This window comes from Aricia agestis, chromosome 7, assembly GCF_905147365.1.
Source record: "Aricia agestis chromosome 7, ilAriAges1.1, whole genome shotgun sequence".
Taxonomy (NCBI): Eukaryota; Metazoa; Arthropoda; class Insecta; order Lepidoptera; family Lycaenidae; genus Aricia; species Aricia agestis.
In genome coordinates this window covers 16,555,970-16,581,846 of record NC_056412.1, presented here as the reverse complement: position 1 = coordinate 16,581,846, position 25,877 = coordinate 16,555,970, and the positions used below count along the sequence as shown (strand labels likewise).

At 37.2% G+C, this 25,877-nt stretch overlaps 2 protein-coding genes across 2 annotated transcripts in view; both read left to right on the top strand.

Moving 5' to 3' along the window:
• Positions 1-4,537: 4,537 nt before the first annotated feature.
• Positions 4,538-25,877, top strand: part of LOC121728649 (proton-coupled amino acid transporter-like protein pathetic) — a 62,666-nt gene continuing 41,326 nt past the window's right edge. Inside the window, exon 1 of the mRNA XM_042116873.1 lies at positions 4,538-4,617. The gene's annotated coding sequence lies outside the window, so the exon portion shown is untranslated. The remainder of the gene's footprint in view (positions 4,618-25,877) is intronic.
• On the top strand, positions 9,648-23,754 carry LOC121729104. Its single transcript, XM_042117491.1, has 3 exons — positions 9,648-9,926; positions 22,523-22,878; positions 23,586-23,754. The coding sequence occupies exons 1-3, from the start codon at positions 9,648-9,650 to the stop codon at positions 23,752-23,754; spliced, it is 804 nt and encodes a 267-aa protein (XP_041973425.1).

The following is a 25,877-nucleotide window of genomic DNA, read 5'->3' as shown; positions in this document are numbered from 1 at the left end:
TAAGCATTGGTGTTTCATCCCACATAAAATCGGGTTTTGAGTTAATAGTGCAGTTTTGTTCTTTATAACATAAGGTATACGACAGTGAAATCCATTTTTTTGAAAACCAACTGTAGCATATTCTAGAGTACAAAAATGGTTAATGCTTATTATTGTACGTGATGTTTTATATATAGCATTTATATACTATGTTTCTAAAATGATTTGCGCTTAAAGCGCTGAACCGATTTTGATAAAATTTTGTATGCAGATACTTTGAATCAATTAAAATGACATTATTTACTTTTTTCCGGAAAATGTACAGTCAACAAAACGCAGTCAACAAAAATGAATTTGGCTTATGATATCGATATAGAGTACATGAAGATATTACGTAAGGTTTTGGAGAAGGACATAGGATAATATTTTTTATCATGGAAAATGTTCGGTTTTTACGCAATAAACTTTATTAATTTTCGTTTAAACTGCTGAACCGATTTTGATTAAATTTAGTTAATGTAGAAATAATTAGTTTATCACGTGCAGAGTTGGGCAAAAAGTAATTAGTAATTTTAATCAGATTACAAATTAATCAGATTGATGAAGTAATTGTTGTGCATCTGAAATTACCCGTAAGTTAATTAATTAAAAATATGTATAAAATGTATTCTAATTTTGTCCAATGCTGGTAATTATAATAAATAAAAAAACTCGCCCGTGAAAGGTTCCGCAGCAGCAATAAGGTTAATTTCTATGAAATAAAAAGGTTTTTGATTTATTTTTATATTTCAGTTGATTTAATGAAAGGTAAATTAAGGTTTACCATTTATGACCTATAAAAAAGTAGTTGCTAGATCTCGTTCAACCCAATTTTCGTTGGTAGTTTTTATAGTAATATACATCATATATTTTTTTAGAATTATCATGCCCCTACCTTAGAAGTTAGAGGGGGGGGGCACACATTTTACCACTTTGGAAGAGTATCTCTCGCAAACTATTCAGGTTACAAAGAAATTATGTTAGAAACCTCAATATGATTTTTGAAGACCTATCCACAGATACGCCACACGAATAGGTTAGACAAAAAAAAATTGTTTCAGTTGTACCTAGGGGAATCCCTAAAATTTTTGATCATTTTTCAATTTTTGTATAAAAATCTTAATGCGGTTTACAGACTACATCTACTTACCAAGTTTCAATAGTATAGAAGAAAAGAGAGAAAAGTGGCTATGACATACGGATTACGGACGGACAGAAAGACAGACAGATAGACACGAGGAATCTATAAGGGTTACGTTTTTTGCTTTTTGGCTACGGAACCCTAAAAACTCCCACACCGGTTTCAATAAAACCAGGCTAGTTACGCAGGAATAATATCATAGTGCCCAAGTGTGTGCGCAATAAATAAGAGCAATCTGCTGGAAGTGCGGGAAGGGAAGAAGAAGCGGGACCTCTCTGTCTTTTTGTGTCTCGGATATAACGTATATCTGCATACCAAAATCCATTGTAGCGGTATAAGCAGAAATCATTTTATTTAACGCCGGGGAACCGTACATTTTTCCGAGATAAAAAGGATCCTATGGCCTTTTCCGGGACTCAAAGTATCTCCATACCAAGTTTCATCAAAATCTGTTCAGCGGCTTAGGCGCAAAATAGGAAACTTTATAACGCGGTAACCGTACATTTTTCAAGACAATAATTATCTTATGCACACTATATTATTCGTAGTATGCACACCAATTTTCATCAAAATCGGTTCAGCGGTTTAGGCACCAATCATTTTTGTTTATCATACGGGTACCGTACCTTTTTACCGGATGTAAAGTATCTTATGTCCTCTCCCGACACATAACGTACCTACATACCAAATATCATTGAAATCCATGTAGCGGTATAAGCAGAAATAATTTTTATTGAATGCCTGGGAACCATACATTTTTTCGGAATAAAAAGGATCCTATGTCCTTTTCAGGGACTCAAAGTATCTCCATACCAAATGTCGGAAAAATCGTTTCAGCGGTGTGGGCGTGACGAGGTAATTTTATATAATAGGACATTAATGTTATATGTAATAAGCCCTATAGCAACATAGCATTAACCATTTTTATACTTTTTCTCTTAAAACCGAATGTAAAATTAATTTCTTTTTTCATAATCATAATCTACTTATTGCAACAAAAAAAATGATACCGCACAATAACATTTTTTTGCTTAAAATAAGCAGAGAATAAAGATTATCCAAAAAAAAACTTAAAACGCCGATTACTCAAAACTAGTCCGATGTGGGATGACACACCAATGCTTAACAGCATCCATTATTATATAGATGATATTATTACAGTACATAATATTATTATATTTTGCTATGTGATGCTAAATATTTACCCCAGCTCAACAAACGCAGCAAGCAAGCCTGGGGCCTTTTAAGAGGATTCCACACCACCGTTTTTCCATACAAACGTTGTCCCCTGTTTCCTCCCTGGATAATGCCGGTAGAGTTATGATTTTTTTCCTGAATATCTATGGCCACTGTTAGCATGTCCCTATGTTTTCCTTTTTTTCATAATTTTATTATTAAAAAAGATAGGAACGTCCAAAAACCCAAAAAAATGGCCAGATTTTCCTCTGGGTTCAAACACCCAGAAAACAAAACTGGCTAAAATATACAAAAAAAAAAAAAAACATAGGAACACAGCTCAAGCCTTCCTTTAATTCTTAATGAAAAAAGTACTTAAATCGGTTAAGTTTTGGAGAAGGAATCAGCGGACAACGAATCGAAGATTTTCTGTTCTTTTATTAGAACTTTTGTCGTGTTGTCTCTATCGCGCTCTGCGGTGGGAGACTTGAGATTGGTGAGACAGCAATACATTTTCAAATAGGTACCTATTTTCAATTTCTCTCGCCCCTGGTGTATCCTCTTAAAGCCAATCAAAATGAATGGAATTGACATAAGACGAGTCGAACGTCAACGTCATATTAACGAACGCTTATGTCAATTCCATACATTTTAATTGGCGATTCCATAATGAAGCGATAACGAAGAGATCTTGGCTGCATTGTTATTAATCAGACTGGTCGCCTGAATAAGTGTCAAGAAAGCTGATGATCCATGTTTCGGCTGGACATGTGGAAGTCGGCGTCATGCATTATCTTTCACTAGTCGTGTCAACATGTCCCGCCCTTCTCTATGGGTTATGGGAGTAAAGGAAGGAAAATTATCTTGTGTATGTAATGCACATACACTTGGGCACTATAAAACCGCTCCTGCGTAGCTGACCTTGTTTCAATGAAACCAATTTAACCAGCTACCTTCACCGAAACCGGTGTGGTAGGCTGTTGGTATTATTATCTTTATCTTTTAATATAAAATTTGTTGATTTATATAAAATACTAGCTTCCCTGGACTTCTACGAATATTTTAAGACTAAATTTAGCCCAATCCGTTAAGCCGTTTTCGAGTTTTAGCGTCACTAACACAATTGAAAATCCATTTTTATATATATAGATGATCACTTTTCCGTGCAAAACTGTTCGGTTCTCATGCTATAAACCAGGGGGAGGGAAACGAACCCATATCGAAAACTATACATACACAACTTTGCTATTCACTAGAAATACGATATTTCCTAAGGTTCGTTTTTAGAGTTATTTTTACTGGTCCCTGAAATGTAAACTTTATACAGGCTGTAACAAAACTAAGTTATAATACTTTAGGGTGTGTAATATGTATTCCTTGTGTAGAGTTCACAGTGCAAGTAGCAGCGATGAAAGATTTTTTTTGTGATTCATTATATTGTAATGTAAATGGTTGACCAAACGTCCGATCGTCCGAGCGTCATGGATTTTCTGGACAAGAACAAGAGTTTTAAAAAAATTACTCTTTCAGCTCTGCTACTTTCACAGTTAACTCTATGTTACTATGTTAGGGACACATACACATTACACACCCTAAAGAATTATCACTTAGTTGTTCCACACCCTGTACTTGCAGCCGTTGTCGAATCCCATTCTATGTAAAGTCTACCTCCCTATCCTCTTTGCTGAATGCCTCCACTGGTTCTGCAACGACGGTATACCTCCTCGAGTAAGTGTATTTCACAGTTATATGGGCACAGGCATTCCCACCACTATAACAGCATCCACCGCCTATGACCCGAAGGACAAGTTGGGACTCCGAAAAAAGTTTATAGAAAGAAAGGAGTAGGTATTGCTGATTATTGTGATGATCTGCGGCATTATTTTCCTGCTTTTTGTCACCCGCACACGGATCTCGTCCGCATGCGAGTGAAGAATCCTATGTCCTATCCGGAGTTCAAAGTAATTCCGTATCCATCATATTATTATCTGTTAAGCAGCTAAACGAATATATACATACATACTTATAATATTAGTGTGGTGAAGTAACGGTCGCCTTAACTCGTCCCCCATGACCCACATTATACTTTTCTGTACTTTTACGAAATTTCGAGTCACCGACCCCATCATTATGAAACCTGACGTGACAAGTTAAAGGTTATGCTGCAAGGTCCTGCGCTCGCGTCGATTCGCAGTGCCGTACCAACCATCGGTTAAGTTGCACGTTGTATACCGCGAGTGCCGTGACTAGTGATGTGATTTGGATATTACGATATCGATAAAGTGAGTATCGACAGTATTATTAAACTATATCGAAATTGTGGTAGTCTGGTTATCTCCTCGATTTTTTTAAACTCAACTCTTTTTGGAATTTTCATGAAAGTTAAAAACTTTTGATTCTCGGGAATGATGTTGACTTTTAATTCCGGAAAATGTGCGGTTTCCACGAAAAATAATTTTGGCTTTACAAAAAGACTTTTTTCTATGGTCATTTTTGCGAAACAATTTCTTGTTCCTGAATCAGCTGACACAAAAGACGTCGCTGGATGTTGACATTGCATCCAATCATCGATTATTATTATTGACAACATCTTTAAACTCCTCGGGCTCAATTGCGCCAGTCCGGGTTAGAGTTAACCCTGGATTAAATGTCACGACACCTATCTCGTTCAACGTGTTTATTATAGAAAAGACTTGATATTTTATAACAGGGTTGACTTTTACTCAAATTAGTGCAAATAGTCCAATCTGAGTAAGTTATTGGGTGTGATTATTTTGAATTTAATAGACTTTTTGACTGATACAATAAACATGGACTTAAAACTTTAAAATCTTAAAAATTAAGTTCATTTATATCCATATAAAATATACGTAAATGATATTGCTAGTTGCTAAGAAAATAATTCATAATTCAGACGTTTTTGCTGTGCCAAATTTGAATTTAAAATTAGGTGCTATATTGTTATAAAATATTAATTTGCTTTGTGTACTTACTGGAATTTCAGTTACACCTCCTTACCGTTAATTTCTTCATTATACTTAGAAACAAGAATTCCATTAAATTTTAATAAATTTTACAAATATAAATATTTACTACTCGTTGACCTGGTACAAAATATCTAGTACTGTTATACTAAATACCTATCATCTACCGTACTATCACAAGTACAATCAGGAAAAAAATTACAATGACGACAGCTCTGACCACCGACCAAAGGGTATATCGATATTTTTTTGCGTTACTACTCCCTCACTAGTACTCGTAATCGAGACACATAGTTAATAATTATAATATCTTGTACATAGCTAAATAAGAAAATTACTCAATAACTTTTTGGGTGTGAACTGTGAGTGTTTAAATTTCATCAGTGCGATCTAGAGTCTAGCGGAGCTAAAATGGTCGCTTTGGAGAATCATATTAAGAATCATAACATGATTCATTTTCTCTAGTAATTCGTACTAATTTGACATTTGTCAGTTTGACAGTCTTGACTATTCATTTGCTGAATTGATTGAGAGGAATTGCTAAATGTGACCATTTCTGCCCCGTAGATCATAAATGGATTTTGCAAAGAAGCAGAAGGATTTGCAAAGGACTAATTGGATAATTATGCATCGTTCCTCAGGGTTTTTTGACTGCAGTTTATCTATACACTAAAACTTTTGATTGGCTAACGTCCAAAATCCTAACTTTAACCAATCAACAACTTTATTGAAAACATAAACTACAGTCAATAACGGTCAGAAATTGAGAGTTTGACGTGAGCTACACAAAAACTGAAAACATTCATAAGTTTTATTTAAGTTTTTTTTTAATAAGCCTATTCAGATGTGTAGGTGGGATTTATTTTTTAATAAGCCTATTTAGACGTGGAATAGCCATGCTTCGGCACGAATGGGCCGGCTCGACCGGAGAAATACCACGTTCTCACAGAAAACCGGCGTGAAACAGCGCTTGCGCTGTGTTTCGCCGAGTGAGTGAGTTTACCGTAAGCCCAATCCCCTACCCTATTCCCTTCCCTACTCTCCCCTATTCCCTTCCCTTCCCATCCCTACCCTCCCCTATTACCCTATTCCTTCTTAGAAGGCCGGCAACGCACCTGCAGCTCTTCTAATACTGCGAGTGTCCATGGGCGACGGAAGTTGATTTCCATCACGTGTCCCGTTTGCTCGTTTGCCCCCTTATTTCATAAAAATAATCATGACATCATGATAGTATTATAGTCGTAAAGTATGTTCAAAGCAAATAAGTAGATATATTATAGCGGAACTAATTTTTCACACATTACTATGTATGTACTATGTAGCATATAATAACCTAAACATAGTTTAAAGCATTTACATGATAAAGACAACATCTTTGTAAATACTCATTTGGAAAACAATGAAATTGTCCACTTCTTAACAGCCAGTAGTTACGCAAAAACATAGTTGAAATAAACGTATATAGAGTTAATTTTCTATAAAGTTTTTTGATGTTGCTGGCATGACATATTGTGCGCTTTTTATAATTACAGATACAAATATTCATTGACCAAAAATTTTAACATAATATAGTTCAGCCCAGAAATGCGAAAGAATAGAAACATTGTAGCGATAAACTAAAGGTACCGTTTCACTAACCGCGACTAACAAAAAATCAAATAAGTAAAATGCCACTTTATGACATAGACTATAGTTTAACAATTCTAATCAAATGCCACATTATGACAAAGACGGTAGACCTAACAATTCTAATAAAACACCACTTTATGACATAGACTCTACAGTCTACAGTATTTCTATTCTTTCGCATTTGTTATGCAGCCATGCTAAAGGGGCGTCACGTTATACGGGACGCCGACATCCACGATAAAACATTGGCCACGGTTGCCCTTTTAATTTTACGCACCGCGGACGTTTTGTGCGGTTCAGAAGAGTGTAGACGTCGTCATGGCCTCTAACGTGCACGTTATAACGTTATCGTCGACGGAAATTTAAAATCGTCTTCATTTATTTAATATAATTTAAATCCATACATTTTATTTCCCTGTGTTATCGTTTTGCCGTGGCGGTCCACGAATATTACCGTCACGTCCAAAAATATAAAAAAATTTGTCATTAACTCGTTCCAGTGATCCAACTTGTACTTTTCATGTGCCATATTGTGCAATTTGTGCATGTGCGTTGTCTGGCATGTGCATTGTGCATTTTGTGCCATAATATGCATTTTGTGTCATGTGCAAATGACGTCTATATTTTGAGGCCTAACACCTTGCACATTGAATTTTGTGCCATGTTTTATTTAGTTTTATTCACGTGCTAAAACATCTTTGTGACTTGTATGTTAATAAATTCAAATATAGCGGGACTTATTTCAATGTAACTTTGCAGGTTTGGTTGCTATTTTATGCAAAAATGCAAAAAAGCTCCAAATACATCTCAATGTTTGCAAACACAAAACCAGTATTGCCTAATTCTTAATCCAGTTATAATATTATGTATAGTAAGCCTTGAAGTTAAATTAAAAATATTATTTATATTTTATAGATATTTTATTTTAAAATAGTAATGTCGTTGAACAAATCCATATTAAAAAGTGTCTATCTGTTTGTCTGTAACCTCTTCATACGCAAACCGCTGAACCGGTTTTTCTGAAACTTGGTATGGAGATACTTTGAGTCTTGGAAAAGGACATAGGAAAGTTTTTGTCCCAGAAATCTGTAGAGTGTAGAGTTTCAGCGCGATAAACAAAATTTGGCGTAACAGTTACGGGCGTCATCTTGTCCATACTTCCATATAACTAATACTATAAATACGAAATTATTACTAATATTATAAATATGAAAGTGTGTCTGTCTGTCTGTTAACTCTTCACGCCCAAACCGCTGAACCGATTTTGCTGAAATTTGGCATGGAGATACTTTGAGTCCCGGCACAGAATATATATTAGTAGTACCAACAGAAGTCCAACTCGTGAAACCCGTTTAAAAAAATAACAACTCATGCTGCGATACTATAAAGTTCAAATTCCGACCGCGCAGTGCTAGGTGTCTACAATTATATTTGCCTAAATGTGCGCTCTCTTTCTATCGCGTAAGAGGTACCCTTTCTGACGAAATCAAGATTGCCACCTTTTAGAAAATAAAATAATCTTCTTTTAATTACTATAGCTACTAATAGCAAACTTTTTTATAGTAATAATCAAATTTTAGTAACCCAACGTATATTTTATAATAGTTTTATATTCGATTATAATAGTGTAGGAGCTGGTCAGGAATTTTTTACAACTTAAACATAGTAACTTGTGTTTATTTATGTGTAGTATGCGGTTTGTTTGTAACAAATAGGTTTATTTGCTATGTTTGTGTATTTTTTACCTTTTTTTTGTATTTTAAAGTCTTAAATTACTTTATTGAAATATTTCTTTGACCTTTTTCAATTGTTCATATTTATCAGATTAATAATGATTCTGTCACAGCGGTTAAATCAGTACGTAGATATATGCGACGAAAAAATCTTGCGCGCGCGTCACCGCTCGCTTGTGAGTCCCTTGTGATCTGCCCCTTTAAAGGGGTACTTACAGTTCGATACCTAAAGGCGCGAGTGGGACAGGCCTGGTCCCGGGAAAGGACATTGGATACTTTTTGTTCCCAAAAAATGTACGGTTCCCGCGCGATATACGAGTTTTGGCGCAACGGAGTTGCGGGCGTCATCTAGTAATTAATAATTTCCATAATTGCTTAACTAGCTATTAGTAGTTAGTACCTATGTATTGACGGTACGTCCATTAAACCAAATGATTTGTCAACACTCCTTTAGATGAAAGGATGACCATGATTGTAATGAATTACATTAGGAAGTCCTCAATCCAGTATATAAATAACATTTACTTTTTAACAGCGATTAGGTCAATTTAATTTCACCATATCCGAGATTTCAATTAAGTATATATACTTATATACAAGAATTGCTCGTTTAACACGCGAGTACACGCGCGGGCTACACATGTAGCCCAGGGTATTGTTTTTGTTCATAACTTCACAAAATGGTGTGATTTAACTTTGAGCCGCTAGCTAAGCTCCGATTGGTTGTTGCTGGACGCGTTTAGTGTGGCGTGAGCACTTGACGCTGGCGCACGTGCAAGTAATAACGATTTAAAGTTGTTGGGCTACATATGTAGCCCTTGAGTGCACTGGCGGAACTTTTGAGGTACGTAATTTTTTTTTTAATTGACATCAATATTATGTTTTCGTAATAATTTTGGTTTCGTATTTTATATTTGTGAAATGTGAACTTACTTTTTGTTAATATTTTAGAAACAGATCGGAAATATGGAACGCAGATTGGAAGAAAACGTGTCGAGATGGCTAGAAGAGGAGTTAGATCAGGATGATTTGATTGAAAGTGAACAGGAAGAGGATTTGAGAGAAGAGGAAAATATAATTAATTCTCCGCATGAAACTGACACCGAGCAAGAAGATGATGAAAATGATGAGATTGCTGAACAAAACAACAGCGATTCGGATGACAGTGTACCGCTTGCAGATTTAGCCACTTATAAGTCACGAAATGAAACAGAATGGAGAAAACGTCCATTTCCTGCAACAAGGGTACGTTCTCACAATATTATACATAGACCTTTAGGACCAAAAGGTACTGCCTGTAATGCCAGCACACCCCTTCAATGTTTTGAGTTATTTTTTGACACTGATGTTTTTGAATCCTTGGTGAATTGCACAAATATATATATATAAATACTATAAAGACTAAATACCAAAGAGAACGCGATGCGAAACCTACGACTCTCACTGAAATGAGAGCGTTTGTTGGGTTACTTATAGTAATCGGAGCCAATAGATCTGGACGTCAAAATCTTAAAGACTTTTGGGACAACTCCATTGGGACAGGCTTTGAGCTAGTATATCTCACAATGTCGATAAATAGATTTCGTTTCCTATTACGATCTTTGCGATTTGATGACATCCGCGATCGCCCTCAAAGACAAGAAATCGATAAACTTGCAGCCATACGGCACTTTATTGAGGGTATGAGAAAGCATTGCTTAGAATATTATACTCCAAGTGAACACATGACGTTGGATGAGCAACTCGTAGCATTTAGAGGTCGATGTGCATTTATAATGTACCTACCCAACAAACCAGCAAAATTTGGAATAAAAATATTTATGGTAGTGGACACAAAATACCCGTATATTTACAACTTTGAAGTTTATTGTGGTGAACAACCAGAAGGGCCATTTCGTGTATCCAACAAAGTTGCAGACGTCACCAACAGATTACTAGAGCCACTTACAAATATGGGATGCAATGTTACGATGGATAATTGGTTCACCAGTTATCCAGTGGCATTGCAGCTTTTGGAAAAAAGAATTACTGTTGTCGGCACTCTCAAGAGTAACAAACCAGAAATACCCACAAATTTTAAGACTAGTCAGGGCCGACAAATAAATAGCTCTCTATTTGGGTTTCAGAAAGACTGTACACTTGTCAGTTATGTGCCAAAAAGAAACAAAACAGTCTTATTATTGTCCACAATGCACTACGATGAAGCAATAGATGCTACTACCGGCGACGCACAAAAACCTGAAATTATAACTTTTTATAACCACACAAAGTGTGGGGTGGATATTGTAGATAGGATGTGTCGTCAATATGACGTATCTAGAAATAGTAGGCGCTGGCCTCTTACATTATTTTTTAATTTTTTGAATATTACAGCTATAAATAGCCTAGTTATTCATCAGATGAATAATTCAAATGAAAAAATCATCAGACGCCTTTTCCTTCAGTCTTTGGGGTTTGAGCTTGTGAAACCAGTAATTCTAGAACGTATTTATAAGGATAATGTGCCAAGGAGCATCAAAACAAAAGCCAAACTGTTGTTGAACATATCAGAAGCTCCTCAACAAGGAAGTATGCCAATTCGTGGCGGAGTTGCACGCTGTGCATTTTGTAACAGAATTCGTGATCGCAGCACAAGAAAAACATGCTCAAAATGCTACAGGCGTATTTGTAGTGATCACCAAATTTTAATTTGTCCTTCTTGTAATGAAAATTAAAAAAATATATTATAAAACAAACTTAAAAATTAAACCAAAAGTTGATTGATCTCAAAGAAGTAAAAATATTTGATTTTTTAAGAAGTCTGAAGTTTTGTTGATATTATTTAGTTTAAGAAAGATAAGATTTTTTTTTTATTTTAGTTTACTTAATAAATGTCATTAATAACAATAAATGAGTTTTATTTTGAAATAACACTGATATCTTAATTTATATTTCAATTTTAATTGGGCTACAAGTGTAGCCCACGCGAGCACTCTTGAACCTTTTTGAGGCGCGTGCACCGTAGTGTTAAAGATATAAGATAAATAAAAAAAATATAATTGTCATAGTCACCAAAACAATAAAATCTATATATTAATACGTGAGAGAAAAACTTTGTAACCCTTTTTACGAAAAATGGAGAAACGTAGGTGCATGAAATTTCGCACAGTTATAGTTTATATGGTGAAGGAGTGCATCGAGCTAATATTATTTTAAAATGATGCTTTTATCATATATATTTTTAACAAATAAAACGTTACACACACTACGACACTACTACTAGGAAAAATGACAGATTTTTGAGTGACAAGCCTATAAATAAGAATTATACTCTTTTATTTATGGTTGAAGTCTGTTGACAACAAGGTGACAAATTGAAAATGGATTATTGTTTTTTTTTATTATTTAATTTTAGATACTATTAAACCATGTTTAAACGGCCAGTCTGAGATCAACTGAATCCCAGAGACAAGAATTGAAAAAACAATGAAGTCAATATTTTTTACAAAATATAGGTAGTAGTCCTAATGTCGTTGCTAGTAAGGTCGGATTTCGACCATTGGGCGATCTCTAGTAGCTTAAAATAGTCGCAGTTCTTAACTCATTCTAAAATTTAGTTCTTCCAAGTAAATTTTATTATTGTCATAACAAGGGCAATTCCCATAATTATTACAACATAATTCCAATTTCGTAACGGTCCGGTGAGATAAATTATAACGGCAATGGAGAATGAAATTTTAATAATTCTAGGCGACGATTCGAATCTAATGATTTAATATAGATCATCAACACGATCCCACCAACCTTACCTTACCTTAGCAAAGCGACCTTAGCAAAGTTACGCGAATATAAATTACTTACATTAATATAGCAAAGGCGAAATTTTGGAAGTTTATAAATCGTTTTTCGCGTGAGAACCGTACATTTCTCCAGGATAAATAACACCCCTCTTGTCGGGGGTTAAAAATAGCCTATATCCTTCCCGGGATTAGTTGTCCTAGTTTGGGCGTGAAGAGGTAAACTTCTAGGGTAAACTATCAGCTGTGCTAAACGTGTATTTCTACCCATACGTGACCACCTTGAGCTCTGATAAGTAATAAATTTGCATATTTTCTCGTATAACGAATGCATAGATAACCTTATCAAATACATTAAAATATATTATATTGAAATGGAAGAAAATTCTAGCTAAACCTTGGAATTTTGATGCTTTTTTGTCTCTTTGAACAAGGACCACTTTGATCTAAAAAAATATTTTTTTTTTAAATTTTACCGAAAATTTACCGTACATTTTCCGGGATAAAAACTATCCTATGTCCTTTCCCGGGACTCAAAGTATCTCCATGCCAAATTTCAGCAAAATCGGTTCAGCGGTTCGGGCGTGAATAGGTACCAGACAGACAGACAGACACACTTTCGCAATTATAATATTAGTATGGATAGACTGGATAGTCGCAGGCGCAACTAGTATACTCTTAAAGTGTAATGACAAGGCAAAAAGAACTGTATACTTCCATTAATGCTAGAAAGCAAAACCTTATGTAACAGGTCATACGACATTCTGAATAACTTTAACTACGATTGCTAATTACTAATAATACCTAATTAGGTATTCTACTACGATCGTGATAACAAACGTGTATTTTCACAGGTCACATTTTTTTTTACTTTTTGGTACATACAATCCGTAGGTACTCCGTAGTTCGTACTAATATTAACCCTTCTCTTTGGAACTCCCTATATCCCTCTCATTTAATAGATTTTCATTAAAATTTTAATTTAATGTATGCCTCTGAATTTCCACAATACTATAGGAAACGTAATTGTAGAGTCTCTACTCTTTAATAAAATGAATAAATTAATTTTATTGCGTTATACTCGCGGGCGTGGATAACATAACAATAATTAATTAATTTTATCAAATAGGATTGCGTCAAAATTTATTTACCGCGCTGGAACCGTACATTTTCCGGGATAAAAACTATCCTATGTCCTTTCCCGGGACTCAAGGTATCTCCATGCCAAATTTCAGCAAAATCGGTTCAGCGGCTTAAGCGTGAAGAGGTAACAGACAGACAGACAGACAGACAGACAGACAGACAGACAGACAGACGGACAGACAGACAGACACACTTTCGTATTTATAATATTATTATGGAATCTCGTGTCACAATGTTAGTTAGGTACCGTACTCCTCCGAAACGGCTTTACTGATTTTTACCAAATTTTATATGCATATTCAGTGGGTCTGAGAATCGGCTACTGGGTGCATTTTATATTGATGAGTGCATATTTTGTTGAATAAATAATAGTAAATGATTACAACTCGAGACTGACGGCGACCATTGTTTGTGCGACGGGATAGCGATGGACGTCGCCGAGGTGCCATACTTATTTAGTCACTTCAGTAAAATAGTACAGGCGAAATTCTTTACATGGCAAAACAACATTTGCCGGGACAGCTAGTAATATTATAACAAAGAGAAAAGTTTTTGTTGGTTACATTAACTCCGTAACCGCAAAACCGATTTTGAAAAAAAGCTCTGATAAAGAATGGAATCTGTTTAATAATTATTAAATCTGTGTATGTGTGTAGCAGTCACTTTCGGCAAAGATCGGAAAGTCACCTTAAATTTTGACCACAGAAAAAAAACAAAGACAAGTTTATCATGTCTCATACTAAATTATACACCTGTCCTTTTCACTCCTACGTAGTTTATCGCGATATCCGTGAGCGCTACAGTTTTCCCTGTACGTCACGAGTCACGACCCAAATGTTTTCTCGTCCATATACCGAACAATAGGAAACTTCTCTGCCTACAAATTACAGTTAATGGTTGGTTTTTGCGTCACTTCGTAACATCTGGACATACACAAATCATCTGAAGGCTGTTTACGTTTGGTTCATAACAAGCTTTATTATTTTGGCATTTTCTTTCTGAAGCTTCCTTTTCTGTTTCCATTTTCAGTGATATTGGACCAATATTTGGTGACACGGGGTGCTTTTTTCGACAATGTCATAGGGGGCGTCCACAAATTACGTGAAGTGTTTATTTGAATTTTTTAACCCCCCCGACTCTGGTGAGAATTCGTGAGATTTTATTCAACCACCCCTCCCCCCCCCCCCCCCCCCCCACGTGAGATTTGTGAGTGTCTTACGTAAACGTTTGGTTTGACAGTCAGTAGATTTTCTTTCGAACGAATTTGTGAATGATCTTAATCGTATAACAATATGCTTACGATTAAATCTTAAGCATAATAATCTGGATGAAATGTACCAAAATATGCAAAATATGAAATGTTGAGAAAGAAACGTATTTTTGAAATTACGTGAGATTTGCCGAGACGTGAGATTAGATGAGATTTGACTTGACCCCCTCCCCCCCTAAGCACCTTACGTAATTTGTGGACGCCCCCATACCTAAATAGTAAATATTGTACACGAGTATTTATTTTCTTACGCGGTTCTTCTCGCCGGGTTAGTTCCCGAACCGGTGGTAGGAAAACACGAGATATTCTGAAAAAAAATTGATTCATTTTTTCTCAGAATGTCAATATTATGCAGAATGATTTACTCATTCTGCAGTGAAATTGTGTTTCTGGCATCACAGCACTTATGCGTATTCGCTGTCGGTGTTAATTATATAAATTGTTTCCAAGAAACTCCTTGAACAATTAATTTACGAAATTCAATTTGTTTCCAATATTTTGTCACTCGTGTTGTCGTAACAATATCTTATATCTTTAAACGAGCAATTCTTGTATATATATATATAAGTATATATAATTGGAATCTCGGGATCGGCTCCAACGATTTTCATGAAATTTAGTATATAGGGGGTTTTAGGGGCGATAAATCGATCTAGCTAGGAATCATTTTTAGAAAATGTCATTTTAATCGTGTGTTATCGAATACCGAGCAAAGCTCGGTCAAATAGCTAGTTTTATTTTTTGCGAGATTGTTTCGTTCTTAATTAACAAGTTGGTAGCAGAGTGTAGGTGCAGACGAAGTGAAGGTGCAGCTATGAACTTCTTGATTGTAAATTTCTTCATCATTCATCTTTACTTCATGCCGCCTACTAGATTGGGAGTCCCACATACATTAGAGACCAGTCGCTACGACAGCAAAGTTTTTTGCTGTACACTACCGATTTTTACCTTAGGGTCAGACAACATTGCAACGTGACCAGCGTGGCTAGCACGGCGTTGCCCAGTCGATTCTTCGAAAGAAAGTAATGGCAGTTTCTTTCCCATGTCTACATATTGTCTTTTTCCCGAGCATGGCGCTACCCATCGACTCGAATTTCAGAATTCAGTGGACAAAGACAAGAAATTTATACGTGGGAGAGCCATGCTTTGGCACGAATGGGCCGGCTCGCCCGGAGAAATACCACGTTCTCCCAGAAAACCGGCGTGAAACAACGCTTGCGCTGTGTTTCGCCGAGTGAACTTGAGTTTACCGGAGGCCCAATTCCCTTCCCTATCCACCCCTATTCCCTTTCCTTCCCATCCCTACCCTCCCCTATTACCCTATTCCCTCTTAAAAGGCCGGCAACGCATCTGCAGCTCTTCTGATGCTGCGAGTGTCCATGGGCGACGGAAGTTGCTTTCCATCAGATGACCCGTTTGCTCGTTTGCCCCCTTATATCATTAAAAAAAAAACTCTTTCCATAGTTACCAATAGGTTGCTATGGAAAGAGTTTATTTTGCTATGGAAAGAGGGAGGACTTGTGGCCGCGGTGCTGGGCTGCTTGTTCCAATTTTAAGTAGCTTAATTAAAAATTCATCTCATTTCTTTTTTCATTCATCTTCATTTAAATATCTACATTTTATACGTGGGAGAGCCATGCTTCGGCACGAATGGGCCGGCTCGACCGGAGAAATACCACGTTCTCACAGAAAACCGGTGTGAAACAGCGCTTGCGCTGTGTTTCGCCGAGTGAGTGATTTTACCGGTGGCCCAATCCCCTACCCTATTCCCTTCCCTACCCTCCCCTATTCCCTTCCCTTCCCATCCCTACCCTCCCCTATTACCCTATTCACTCTTAAAAGGCCGGCTACGCACCTGCAGCTCTTCTGATGCTGCGAGTGTCCATGGGCGACGGAAATTGCTTTCCATCAGGTGACCCGTTTGCTCCTTTGCCCCCTTATTTCATAAAAAAAACATTCTACTTACTTAATACAGTTTTTCTACCACTTGCTGAAAATTATTTTGGTACGGTGCTTTAGCATGTTTAGCATGTAATTATTTGTAGTCACAACTCACAAACAACTATTTCTAATCAGTAACCATCATCAAAATTGTAGCAAATTCGTAGTATTTTTTGTATTAATAATACTGCAAAAGTGGTACGAAATCGTCTATTATAGCAATTTGGTACTGTTATTGTGAGAAAAAAAATTAACGATCCACAATTGTAAAGATAAAATAATATTAGTAATTACTATCTTTAATGTTACCATCACTATCTTATGTTACCATAAAATTATTTCATAATAATTTATGTTTTGGATTTATTTTAAAATAACCACATATTGGATTAGGATTTAAGCGTTATCAATTATTAATAAGAACCTAAACTATTTCTTATTTCTTAAGCAATACTATTATCCCATCAAAAACATCCTGTAAAAAAACCAAGTCTCGCAACTCAGTTTTTATACCGTAAAAATTTATGAGATCCATGCAATACTAGTGCTTCATATAATATATAAATATTAAATACCTATGTGCAACTATCACTCCTTCGAATATACGTACGGAAATATCGATGGTACCGGTACAATCTTATATCTTTAAACGAGCAATTCTTGTATACAGTGTGTAACAAAAACTAGTGATAATACTTTAGGGTGTGTACATGTTCCTTGTAGAGAGTTCACTGTGAAAGTAGCAGCTCTGAAAGACGAACATTTTTTTTCACTTTTGTATGGGCAAGGGCCCGTGCGTCACGAGTTTCCCCATACAAAAGTGAAAAAAAAATTTGGTCTTTCAGCGCTGCCACTTTCACAGTGAACTCTCTACAAGGAACACGTACACACCCTAAAGTATTATCACTTGTTTTTGTTACACCCTGTATATATATATACATGGAATCTCGGAATCGGCTCCAACGATTTTCATGAAATTTAGTTTATAGGGGGTTTCGGGCGCGATAAATCGATCTAGCTAGGAATCATTATCAGAAAATGTATTTTTATTCGTGTTTTATCGATAGTCGATAAACTGAAAAATATGACTCTTCCTGACATCTATTGGCGAATAATAATACTGTTTTGTGAGCAACTAATTGTTTTAACGACCAGCAGATGGCGTTATTAAGTAACACGAAGTCAATGAGTGTTTGCTATACCGAGCAAAGCTCGGTCATCCAGGTACTAATTCATAAATTGCAATTAATGTAACTTTGTATACATGTATAGTGTATACCTATATGGGATTACAAAGTTATTCACGAAGTTAGAGAAAGAATAAGAACACTGGACAGTAATTATGAAATGTTTATTCGGTTTTCCCTTAATTAAGACACTAAACACTAGTAGATATCTCTCTACCGACGATAAACCGGAGATATTGATGGTACGGGTACAATGATTAATAAACCGCAAATATAACTTTGTAATCCTATACATTTATATGGGATTACAAAGTTATTTACGAAGTTAGTGTATCTAGAAAACTGGACATAAATTTTGATATATTTGATTTTTTCCTTGATTTAGACACTAAACACTAATTATATTCTAAGTTTGAAGGTTCTATGTCTGCTGACTTTTGGTGATCGGTCAGTCAGTCAGTCAGTGACAAAATTAAGAAACTTTAACAAGTTACAGCTCTTAAACTACTCGTTCAAATTTAATAAAATTTTAAATATGCCGTGTTTATACAATGCTTGCTTAGCGACTGAAAATTCAGGCTTGTTGGTTTATCCACAATGAAGTTATAAGGGGTCAAAAAGAGCCTGAATTGGATCGAGAAAAGGATGGTACGGCCGTGCCGCTTTTTTGCTCGACTTGGAGGGGGCACTGTCGTGCCCCCAGATCATTGCTTTACTTATATTCATACTGATATTATAAACAGAACAGTTTGTTTGTTACCAGGCTTTCACGTTTAAGCCACATAAATGACGAAGAATATAGTTTTTGTCCCCGAAAAATGTTTCGTTCCTGTCAAATATAGGAATTTAGACGCAATGAAATACCAACATCTTAAAGTTAATATACCTTAGGTAACATACAAATTAAGGCATCGCAATACTATTCTGTAGAAGCGTAAATGTGATAAAAACTTGAGAGATGTCAAGAGACACCCGGATGGAACTAAAATAACTGGCTTGCTCTCTAATGAGAGAGAGAGAGACAGAGAAATGCGCGCACGCCGCACGGCTTACAACTATAGCAAAAATTGTCTTAATTTTTTCAAAAAAATAATCGTTCCAAAAATCTACAATTTCGAGTACGACTACGACAAAAACCTCACAGGTTGCTGTCAACTATACCGGGGAGCAACCTTGCAATGCTATAATATTTTAGTTTTAAAAGGAACCAAATTCAAAACGGTATATGTAATGAGACTTATTTATGTCTCGACCTTTGTATCGTATTTCGATATGTTTATGGTTATTTTATGTTATCTTGGCGCAAGCCATATTAAAACCGATAAGGCTATTGTGAAAATGCCATCTGTTCCATTTCCCTCATTACAAGTGGTACATTCCGATGCAATTCAACTTATGAAATTAAGATTAGATTAAACCGCTGTTATCTGTCAAATATTGATGACTTGTGTCAACAATAAGTGAGTTGACTCGGTTAAACTCACCCGATTCTGCAATGTTATGTCTGTCTGTTTGTCTGGCACGTATTAACGCTTAAACTGATGAAACCTTTTGTGTGTGAAAACATTGCAGTAAAATTATATCCTATTCAAACACGGCCATTTGCACTCCGAAAATCGATCATTTGAGTTCGGTTCATAAGCTTTTCGTTTAGTATCATTTTCAATAATAGCAGTTGAACATTTAACGCCCTAGCTACTAAATCGACTGTTTTATACCTGGAACACTCGTTCTCATAAACCAGATTCTAAAGGACGTCGTAAAGTAGTCATTCAGGATTTTATGGTCCGTCTCTGCGACGTTTTAGGATTCATAATTAAGTAACCAGGTTTTATGACCTAGGTTTATCTTTGATAAATGATTTCGCATAATAGACAATTATTAAACATGCAATTATAAACATGCATGTAAAGGCTAATCTCGACAACATCTAAACCATTATGGAATATACAGGGTGCAATTAAACCTTCCGGCCAAATTTTGATATATTGATCCTTGTTAAAAATAAAAATATATGTATTTTTTCTTTTATAATCACTCAGTACTAAAATGTTGAGAAATAGTTTCCGTAAGTTTTTCTAAAAGACACCACGCGCGGCCAGCCTCCCGCGCCACCCCCCGCATCACCCCCGCTCTATCCACCGCCGCGAAGTGACCGTTCTTCAACTATTTAAATAGGATAAAATATGTTATTGTAAGAAAATATGTTATTGTAATAAAATAATCCCTTAAGAGGAGACACTAGGGCCGTTTTTCCATACAACGGTTGTTCCTTGTTTACGTGGATACTGCCGGTAGAGTTATAATTTTTTTCCTGAATATATATGGCCACTATTATCATGTCTCTATGTTTTCTTTCTTTTCATAATTTAATTATTAAAACAGTTACGAACGTTAAAAAACCCAAAAAATGACCAGATTTTCAACTGTGTTCAAACAATCAGAAAACACATTTGGCTAGATTATAAAAAAATATAAAAAATAGGAACACACCTCAAGCCTTGTTTTAATTTTAAATGAAAAAAGTATTTAATCGGTCACGTTTTGAAGAAGAAATCAGGGAACAACGAATTGTTGATTATATTTGTTCTTTTATTAGATTAAGCATGACAGCAGCTGTCATGCGGGCAACATCTAACAAAAATTATAAGTCTCTACAGGGTGTAAAAAAACTAAGTGATAATACTTAAAGGATACACCAGGGCTAGAGAAATGAAAAACAATTTCTTAAATCTATTGCTGTCTCTCTAACCTCAAACCTGCCCCGCAGAGCTGCTGGCAACTTGCATGGCCGCATGGCATGCGATGACACCACTGAAGAAATTTGACGTAAAGATGACGTTTGAAAGTCGCCATATTGGCGCTGATAGCAGTAGTGGGATTACTTGGAACTAATACTAGTTTCTACAACCAATAGTGATTAAGCGGCCATTTGCAAGTTACGTAAGATTTAGTTCTCTTCCCCCGCATTGGGGGCGATGATTCCACTTCAAATAGGCACAAAAAGCAGGTCGGTATCATAAGTCCAGCGTACTTGTATAATGGAGTTCAGTGGATGACATGCATTATTTCGACAATATACGTTGACCAATTCTCAGCCCCACAGCGTAAGCACTCAAAATTTCAACACAATCGGTGCAGCCGTTTTGGAGGAGTTTATTGGCAACTAACATCACAACACGAGAATTTTGTATATAACATTCTTTGAATATTTAATAATTGTTAAAAATAAATAATATTAGAATCAACTATTCACACGTGTTTTAACTGGCGTTAGTAAATAGTTCGTTACGGAAGTATGCCACCTTTGCGAATTGATGAGTACAGAGTTTTTTTCGTAGAAATAACAACTAAAATATATCTATCCAACCGCTGCCTCGAAGCAATGGACCTTGACATTAAGGAAACATCGAGCAGGTAAAAAAACCTGATACAAGTGTCCTTAGGGCTTGACAGGTTTCTGAACAAGGCCCCAAAAAGGTCGCACGCAAACATTTTTTTATAAAAAAAAACTATTTTTTTCTTAAAATCTCTTTGGTCTAGATTCTAACCTTAAATCTTCTAAATTCTTTTCTGAAGATTTTGAAATAATCTCCTCATATAAATCTAGACGTTCCGCGCGTCTATTAACTTTCCCGCATAAAAGTAGCCTACAGTCTATCTGTATTCTACTCTTATATCCCTACCAAATAACTAAAAGTCCAACGAAGGGCCGCTCGAATTGTTGACTGCCATAGTGTTTCAAACAGCTTGGACCCCTTGGAATTACGCCGAGATGTAGCTTCACTCTGCATCCTCTATAGGTTGTATCACGGGGAGTGCTCTGAGGCATTGTTCGGAATCATACCACCTGCAACTTTTCGCCATCGTCCCACGCGAAAAATATACCATCCTCATCACCTTGAGTGGCAGTCTTCCACGGTGCGTTTCTCGCGTAACTTTCTGCCGCGCTCTGTAAAACTCTGGAACGAACTGTCACCAGCAGTTTTTCCGGACCCATACGACCAGCAAACCTTCAAGAAGAGAACGTATTCCCTCTTAAAAGGCCGGCAACGCACCTGCAGCTCTTTTGATGTTGCGAGTGTCCATGGGCGACGGTAGTTGCTTTCCATCAGGTGACCCGTCTGCTTGTTTGCCCCCTTATAATATTTAAAAAAAAGTCGGCCCGGTACTAGGTCATGAAATAATCGCGTTCAAATAATTTATTTTCCTTTTTTTTTACAATTTCCTCTGAATCTTCGCTTGATTTTATATACCCAAACACACTAGGCCACGCATACAAAATACATTCCGGGCGATTATTGATTACAATAATCATGCGGAATTTACGCCGCGTAACCTCGGCCTAGTGTGTACACTAAAGCCCTCCTCGATAAGAAGACTATCCAACACAAAAATAGTTTTTATTGGAACCTAGGAATAATAAAAACTAAGGAAAAGTAACTCCGTCAAAAAACATGCTCCACAATACTTGTCAAAAAAGTGTACCTTAGGAACACATTTCAATACATTTGCAATATTTAGGTGACCAACTCCTTCAACCCCAAAAAGGCCCCCGGGGCGGACGGTCTCACGTCCGACATCTGTCAGCACGCTGTAGATTGTAACCCGGAATGGTTCCTTGCCCTGCTGAATAAGTGCCTCACTGTCGGCTACTTTCCCGGAAAGTGGAAGCAGGCGACAGTGGTGGTGCTGAGAAAGCCAGGCAAGGAATCATACCGGGTACCAAAAGCCTATCGACCGATCGGCCTCCTTCCTGTACTCGGAAAAATCTTCGAGAAGATGCTGGTCGCCCGACTTAGGTTCTACCTGTTGCCCAAAATAAGCCCGAACCAGTATGGTTTCATGCCCCAAAGGAGCACCGAAGACGCCCTCTATAGGTTAGTGAACCACATCAGAAAGCTGAGGGAGGAGAAGAAAATTTCTGTTGTGGTATCACTGGACATAGAGGGGGCCTTCGATAGTGCTTGGTGGCCAGCCATAAAGGTTCGGTTGGCTGAAGTTGGGTGTCCGGGGAACCTGAGGCGGGTGTTCAGTAGCTACTTGAGCGGAAGAAGAGTGAATGTGAGATATGCTGGAGTGGAGGTTGGCAGGGGGACCGACAAGGGGTGCGTACAGGGGTCCATCGGTGGACCGATCCTGTGGAACCTCTTGTTGGACCCCTTGCTAATTTTGTTAGAGGAGATGGAGGTCTTTAATCAGGCTTTTGCCGACGATATTGTGATAGTATTTGAGGGAAAGACAGCTTTAGAGATAGCGCAGAAAGCCAATAGGGTGTTGGACAAAATAAAAGAATGGGGTATGGCAAATAAGCTTAATTTTGCACCACACAAAACATGCGCTATGATCTCCACCAGGAAGCTGAAATTTGATACACCTAGACTCATGATGGGGGGTGTGGATATTAAATATTTTAATTCGATTAAGGTTTTAGGGCTTACCATCGACAGCGGACTAACATTCAGTGAACATGTCGGCAACGTATGCCAAAAAGCTATCGCAAGATACAAGCAGCTAGCCAAAGCCGTTCGAGTAAGCTGGGGGCTTAACCCCCAAATAGTTAGGATTATTTATACTGCGGTCATAGAACCGACTATTCTGTATGCATCAGCAGCGTGGGCACCCACCGTGGAAAAGATGGGGGTCCAAAAAAGGCTCAACTCCGTCCAACGGGGTTTTGCCCAGAAGATCTGCAGAGCATATCGAACCGTCTCCCTGAACTCTGCAATGCTGTTGGCTGGGATACTCCCTCTTGACCTCAGAATACTCGAAACATCGAGGCTTTATGAGGCCAAGAAGGGGGTACCACACCCGGCACTAAGAGACAGGGAGGTGGAGCGAATGGCTCCTGCGATTGAGGACCCACATCCGGCAGAGCAGGTAGAGCTGAGGTTCGGGTTGGTAGATGAAGACTCATATGCAGACGTGGTTAACAGCCACGTCCATAGGATATATACGGATGGCAGCAAGATTGAGGGTCGAGTTGGAGCCGCACTCTCCGTATGGAAGGGTGAGGCCGAGACAAAGGCCGTCAAGCTTGCATTGCCGCCGTATTGCACCGTCTACCAAGCCGAACTTCTAGCGCTCCAAAGAGCAGTAACTATAGCCTGCAAGAGTGGACTGGCGAAGGTCGGAATCCTCAGCGATTCCAGATCGGCTCTCCAGGCTGTCACTCTTAGTTCCCCTCATCCCCTGGCAGTGCAAACAAGGGCGGCCCTCCGAAAAGCTGCATTGCAGAGGCGGGAGGTCTCCTTGTTTTGGATCAAGGCGCACGTAGGGTTGAGAGGGAATGAGAGAGTTGACGAATTAGCCAAGAAGGCCGCGCTGGGATTGAGGAGGAAACCCGACTACGATCTGTGTCCTGTTTCATTCGTCAAGCGTATCTTAAGAGAGGATACGATTGAGGAATGGGACAGGAGATACGAAGTGGGAGGGACGGCTGGAGTCACGAAGCTCTTCTTCCCAAGCGCTGCCGCTGCGTACAAAATAGTCAAAAAGATAGACATCACACACTACACCACACAGATTCTGACTGGACACGGCGGATTCGCCTTCTACTTGCACAGATTCAAGTTGAAGGAGGATCCGTCGTGCCTGTGTCAGCCAGGAGTTGAGGAGACGGTTCCTCACCTGTTACTCGACTGCCCAATTTTTGCTAGCAATAGATATGATATTGAACAGAAATTGGGCACATCGATGACAGGTGAGAATCTGCCATCCATCCTGGGGGGAAAAAAGCGGGACATATTCCTGGCTTTTTGCAGGAAGATTGTGGGTGCAGTATGTAAGAAAAACAGTGATATTCTGTGTGATAAAAGTTAGGTTCTAGTTTAATGGTTAGCTGTGATATTAGGATAGTTTTACATTTGTGCCGTTGTTTTATCTTTGACATTGTTGCTGTATAATATTGAAAATGTGGATTGAAATTTTATTTTTGGTAATTTTTATTTACAATTTGTACTTATCACATTGGAATTTTATTAATCAGAAATTTATTAAATGGAACATATGGAAAATTGTAAGAAACTGATTATTGGAACCATATTGTATGAAGGATAATTTTACATAGGCTATAATATGAAAAATCGAAAAGAAAAAGGAAATTGTATAAGAGTGACAAGAATCACGAAATGATATTTTAATGTAATAGCTATCTAAGAAATCAGTAAATAAGACTAAAATAAATAAAAAGAAATAGAAGGAAAAGAAAAAGGAAATTAAAGAATAATAACAAGCCCTAATAATGTTAGGGGGGTGGGAATAAATAAAAAAAAAAAAAAAAAAAAAAATTTAGGTGACCTTGAGCGGTACTAGGCTGACGTTACATGACAGATCAAAAGGAACCAAATTTAAAACGGTAATAGTATGGGAGTTACGATTCCTTAGTTTTTATTATTCGTAGATTGGAACCACTAAAATATAGTTCCCGAAATAAACGCGTGCAAAGTCTTCATATTTATAATTTTGTTATTAGAGTCGTCTGATTTTAACACGTTTATAAAAGCATGGGCTGTATGTATGTAACGGAATCTTTGAGCACGATTATCTTACCTATCTTCAGTAGGTAGTCTAATTAATTCGAAACTTTGCATACGTAGAGCCAATGACAATGCAATGATTTATTCTTGAAACATTATTATTAGTTTTCACTTATTGTAAGATTCAGTTCGTAGTTATAGTAGTTAGTAAGATTTTTTTTATGAAATAAGGGGGCAAACGAGCAAACGGGTCACCTGATGGAAAGCAACTTCCGTCGCCCATGGACACTCGCAGCATCAGAAGAGCTGCAGGTGCGTTGCCGGCCTTTTAAGAGGGAAAAGGGTAATAGGGGAGGGTAGGGATGAGAAGGGAAGGGAATAAGGGGAGGGTAGGAAAGGGA